This window comes from Akebia trifoliata, unplaced genomic scaffold (genome assembly GCF_017979445.1).
Source record: "Akebia trifoliata isolate Shusen 1 unplaced genomic scaffold, ASM1797944v1 Contig00876, whole genome shotgun sequence".
Taxonomy (NCBI): Eukaryota; Viridiplantae; Streptophyta; class Magnoliopsida; order Ranunculales; family Lardizabalaceae; genus Akebia; species Akebia trifoliata.
The window spans coordinates 12,704-18,884 of record NW_028237293.1 but is presented as its reverse complement, the minus strand read 5'-3'; the positions used below and the strand labels follow the sequence as shown (position 1 = coordinate 18,884).

The 6,181-nt window shown below is 33.8% G+C and overlaps 1 protein-coding gene across 1 annotated transcript; it reads left to right on the top strand.

Moving 5' to 3' along the window:
- Positions 1–5,483: 5,483 nt before the first annotated feature.
- On the top strand, positions 5,484–5,927 carry LOC147380925 (uncharacterized). Its single transcript, XM_086431046.1, has one exon. It carries the CDS (start codon positions 5,484–5,486, stop codon positions 5,925–5,927), a length of 444 nt encoding a protein of 147 aa, XP_086287172.1.
- The last annotated feature ends 254 nt before the right edge of the window (positions 5,928–6,181 follow it).

Here is a 6,181-nt window from a genome sequence, read left to right as displayed (position 1 = left end):
TTGTTTATAATGGATTTGGGAGATTGACCATCTCAAATTGGTAGAGGTCTGATTACCTCTAATCAAATCAATTTCTAACCTCATTCACTTTTTGTTCTTTATTTTGTCATTTGATCGTCACAATACGATCTAGGATCATATCAGTCATTGAATTTCTCACTTAAATACTTGAAATGTATGTTTATTTAGTGAAACGAAATCATTATGATTAAATCTTTGAAATTATGGTCATGCTTGTTTTCACCACAAAAATCCGCAAATGTAAAACTTTGTGTTTCAAGTAATTTGTGTTTATGTATTTTTATGGTATTTTGCAAGTGAAGTACTTGGTATTTATATTAGAACAATCCCACAAAATCTTTCGACTGTTTAGTTTTCAAAAGGGAAACGTGAATTATTTAAAGTATTTCTAAAATAAAATATAAAAAAATACAATTTCACTAATTTATAGATCTCTTTCTGCAACATTGTCTTCTACAGATCCTAATTTCTAATTGGACTTTTTTCCCATTCCTTGCAAAGTAGTCCAATGTGATTAACAAAAACAAAAATAACAAACTAATTGAATTTGATGAAATAAAAAGGAAAAATAATATAAGCACAAACAAAAGGGGAAAAAAAGTGTTTTGTTACCTCAACCTCTTAGCATCCAAATAAATCGAAAAGGAATAGCAAAGAATTGTTAAAAGAAAAAAAAAATCATAAAATCGATGGGTTATATAGGCAAAAACATTGATGGGTTTTGTGAAAATAGCCCCTCAAATCATTTGATTTTAAAGAGAAAAAAAAACTTTATTTTCTTCACAGACCTGCTCGTTTCAAATCTTTATTTTTGGTAGATGATAAAGTCCCAATAAACCAATTTTGGGACCATAATTCCACAAAGATTATCAACGTATAAGTGTTAGTTCCTTTTAAATAATAGTAAATTATATTAAACTACTGAATTAATGAAGCTAATAGGGATTCCTTACTATTTGCAGGTAAAAATGGCATATTTGGAAGCCAACAATTTATGTAACAATTTTTGTTACAACATACGAGTAAAAAGGAAGCAACCAGCCAAAACTGAATAGCAAACTCTGCCACGTCACTGCACCACGGCATCACCCTACTGCGCCTCGACCTTCTCGAGGAATCATGCCTCAAGATTCAAGCTAAAATCAGCATTTTGGAGTCCAAATTTCAAGGCAAAAGTATTTGGACCCACTTTGGAATGTCCTAATCCTTAACTCATGTTTTCCTCTTTTATCATCTTATGCAAATAAAAGTAGATGCTATTTTTGGACTCTTTTACACATTTTTTTTCTTTATAAATAAAGCCTTAATCTTTAGAGAATGGGTCCCTCTTGTCCATCTTCTTCTTGCTAATTCTCTGTAATTTTCTAGTTTTCTTTTAAAGATAGAGTTTTTTATTGTAGTGAGAGCATCAAGAGTGTTTCTTTCATCTTTCTTTTTAAGTTCTATTTATAGTTTTATTATGAGATTATCAAAGAGGAATCAAAGTGTAACATAATTCTTCATCTTCTTCTCTTTCTCATTTTATTTGTTTTACTATTACTGCAACTTGCTCATTGCGATGATCGGTTACACTCTCCTTAGAGAGGTCAATGACGTCGGAGCGAGTTCATCTTATTATTGTTGTTTTAATTTCATTATTTATATTTTAATTGTGTTCTTAAGATGAGATCATCCACTTTGTATTTTCAATTCTAACTTTGATGATTATTGCTTAGATGAGTTCAAGTTTAATCATGCTTTATGATGAATTTGAGATATAAGTTGGATAATCTCATATAGGTTTAAGATTCATAATTGATATTTTCTAGTTACCTTCTAGTGTTAATCGATTTATCTTTCAATCCATAAACAATGATTTGTAACATGGATTGAGTTACAATGAGAATTATTTAGCAATAGGATGACTTGCAAAGGTTGATTTTGCTCTCTCTAAACTCTTTTACATTGTTTTAAATTTCTATTTTAGCTTCAATTTAATTTCTTAGCTATAATTTTCAATTTTATTTCAAATTCAAAAGGAAACTTGAACCACGATTGTCCCTGTGAAACGAATCCTACATATCCAAGTTTTATTCTAATATTTGTTCAATTTACATAGCATCGATCAAATTGACACCGTTGCTGGGGATAGCGTTTGATTCATTTTCAATTCGAAAGAACCTGAGAGGAATTCGAAAAAAAATCAGCTTCTTTGCTAAGAAGATAACAAAACTTAAATTGATTGTAACTTTCTGCTCCAATTAACTATTATAGTATATCGATTTGGGGTAGAATGAAATTTTATTTTCAAATTTAACTAAGTCAACAAGATTTTGATAAGTCATAATCAATTTTTAAGTCTGTTTACTATCATTTCTACTAACATTTTTATTCTGTCATTCCCATGTTTTTTAACCCTAGACAGCAGAACTTAAACTGCCTATAATTTTCTGCTCCAATCTCCGATTAACTATTATAATATATTAATTTTGGATAGATCGAAATTTTATTTCAAATGTGACAAAGTTATAAGTCAGAATCAGTTTTTGAGTCCGTTTACTATCATTTCTGTTAATATTTATGTTTTGCTCCTTGTAGCCCATTCCAAAACTTCTAACCCATGTAGGACAAAAATGATTGGTTAAAATGTTGGCCAAAATGTTTGGTGCTAAACGAGACCCTATATATATATATATATATATATATATATATATATATATATATATTTCTTTCAATTTCCTTTAATCTTTAGCTAGGTTTATTTTTCTATTTTAGAAACTCTTATATAAGATTCCTCGTAAATGTTTTTTAATTATCCAATAAGGCTTGGAATGTAATAATTCTAGAGAAGGACAACAGTGAAACGAAACTGTCTTGGCCCCTTAGGTTCGTACATCAAAATTGGTGTCCGTGGCCCAAGTCGACTCAGATTGTTTATCTCCCGTCTAAAACATGAGGTAATTTTTGTACTACTCACGCACCTCTTGTTAGTGAGTTTTTATGTTGACTTTGAATGATTTATCTGTACACCTTGATTTACACATAGTAATAAGGGCACTCTTACGAGGATGACACCATAAGATAATAATCGGATTTCATCACCAATATCTTGCCTTTTTAGGAAATTGAATTCACAACCATATAATTAATTAAAATTGGTTAGACTTGACTTTAAGTCCCATCGAGCTCATTAAACAAAGCTAACCCAAATTGCACCAATTGCACTTTTTGATCGAAAACAGTGCTTAAGCGCAATCTTGCCCCATAGTACCACGTGTATTCGGAGGATAAACAATGTCTATTCTAGACGAGAGGTGATTTAAGAGTGCCTTTGTTCAATATCGTGCGCCACCTATCAACTGGGGATTAAACTGGCTGTTTTCGATTTCAGATATTTGGGTTAGAAGGCTTAGATTATTCCCTTAAACCAATTAGGAGCTGTCTAGTCGTAGGAACCCAGTGATTACGTGTGAATTCCTCCTCTTTTGTGTGCAATTCTTTAATGTATGTTAGGTAGGAAATCTCAGAAAAATCTGATTGAATCGTTTGATCTAGAAATCACAAGATCTATCCATTACCTAGGATTAGAAAATAAATCAACACTGTAACCACCCTGTTAGTCCCAGAAATGGATTCACATCCAATTCCACCTTATCACCTTCATGAGGATTAACGAACTTTCAATGAGTTGTTCGCCCCTATTACAGTCAATCCTTTTTCTTGTATAGCTTTACCCGTCACAAATGTGGCACAGTTTGAAATAAGGGCAACCACCATCAACATGTTTCCCAAATTCCATGGTTTAAAGAGTGAACAACCTTACAATCATCTCAATAAGTTCTTAACCTTGTGTCAGACATTTAAAAATAGTCACTTCGACGAAGAGAATGTCAAGGTTAGGTTGTTCACCCTCTCCCTCGAAGATCATGCTGCAGCATGGTTAAATTCCTTGGCCTCTAACTCTATCACCTTGTGGAATGAGTTATCGAGAAAATTTATGGCCAAATTCTTTTCGATGAAAAAAATGGAACAATTAAAAAATGCCATTAAGAACTATAAGGGAAGACCTGATAAAGAGTTCTCCCAAACGTAGGAAATCTTTAACGACCTTCTTGTCAAATGTCCGCATCATGGGATAGATAAAGACCAATTAGTCAACTTCTATTATCATAATCTCCCAACAGCCTAACATATCCTTCTAGAGTCTATACATCAAGGGAAGTTCATGAATTAGACTCCTAATCAGGCATACGAGTTCTTAGTCGAATTGCCTGAGAATGTTCGAAATTAGAGTACAAACTTAAGAGATTTTAATAGATAAGACTTAGGAACTAAGAAACCGGGCATGTATGAGATCAAATCTGATCCCAATAATGTCATAACTAGTCTTGTTAGCAGCCTGCAAAGTCTCAATAAAATTTTTGACGCTTTCAGTATCAAAACCAATTTCCAAAAAGCTACCCCAATTTTGCAAGTCACAACAGATACATTTTCATCATGTCAACTTTGTAAGAGCTCCAATCATTCCAGAGAGAATTATCCCACCTTACGAGTATCACAAGTCGAGCAAACCAATACTGTCAGAACATACAACACGTATAGGAAACCCACTCCTAGCTCTTACAGTCAAACGTATCATCCCGATAATAGGTTTCACCCCAATTTTTTATATCGATAAAGTGAACCTATTCAACTAGGAGGTCCTCCAAGTTTTCAGAAAAATTACAACCGCCAAGCTTATTCCAATGCAAAACTATATTTAGTTTCGCAACCATCCTACTATTTACCTCAAAATTCTGATCAACAGGCGATCATTGTCAACCCCATGACCAACTACTCTCCCCTTGTTGCTCAAACAAACTCGACATTAAAATCAATAATGGCTAAGATAGTAAAGTAACAACATCAACTCATACAACAACAAATCCAGACCAACAAGAACCAGTCTCAGATCAATCAGGTTAATGCGCAAGCAATTAACAAACTAGAGGTTTAGTTGGGTCAATTAGCTACATCTATAGGGGAGACAAAAAAGGGAAATTTCTCAATCAAATAGTGCCTAATCCAGGAGGAACTGTCCCAAAGGGGTAGTATGAAATAACTAGTCAGGCAGGTCCCTCTAATTCTGTTCAAACCATCCACACTTTATGATCTAGTAAATTGGTGGACAATAAAGTAGACATGCCTGAGGAAGTTCTACTCAAAGGAACAACCTCCAGTGCACCTTCTACATAAAAAGAGGACCAGTCCAAAGAAACACCTCTGTCAGTCGAAAGTTGTATAACCATTCACAAAGCCCCATTTCTGTATAGACTCATAGACAACAAAAATGGGAAACAATTGGAAGGAATTTTAGAAGTTTCAAAAACGTTCAGATCAATATTCCCTTCCTTGATGCAATTTGTCAAAATCCCTTTTACGTCAAATTTTTCAAAGATTTTACTACCGTGAAACATAGAATTCATGTGCCGAGAAAGGCTGTGATGAAAGCCCAGTCTTCCTGTCTGATTCAGCAAACAATCGTTCCCAAATTCAAGGACCCTGGCTGTCCTACAATTTCTATGCACATCGAAGACACGATGATTGAGAAATGTCTATTAGATCTCAAGGCTAGTGTGAATCTTTTTCCTTTCTCTGTCTACCAGCAACTAGGTTTGGGGGAACTTAAACCTACTGATATCACTTTGAGTCTAATAGATAGATCAATGAAAATTTCAAAGGGAATAGTGGAGGAAGTGATCAGCAAAGTTAAGGACTTTTACTTCCCTGCCGACTTCGTGGTTCTTGACACTGAACCTGTCATCAACCCAAACACTCATGTTCCAATCATCCTAGAAAGACCCTTTTTAGCAATGTTTGATGCAGTCATCAAGTGTCACAATGGTAGCATTTTGGGACATGAAAGTCAAAATGAATGTCTTCCATAATAAATTATAATTCACTTACATGGATGATTTGGAAGAAGTCAACATGCTCGATACCTTGGTTAGTAGAACCTTTGAGGAAGCGAAAAATAAATATCCGCTAAAAGAGTATTTTGGCCAATTCAACCTTGAGTTTGATACAAAAAAATCCATTTAGGAGGTGAACTCCCTTATTAAGTCTGTCCCTGTGATGGATTGACAACCCAAAATCCAGAGTTTCTCCACTCTCTCGTCATCTCCGTCACTTGAAAAAATTC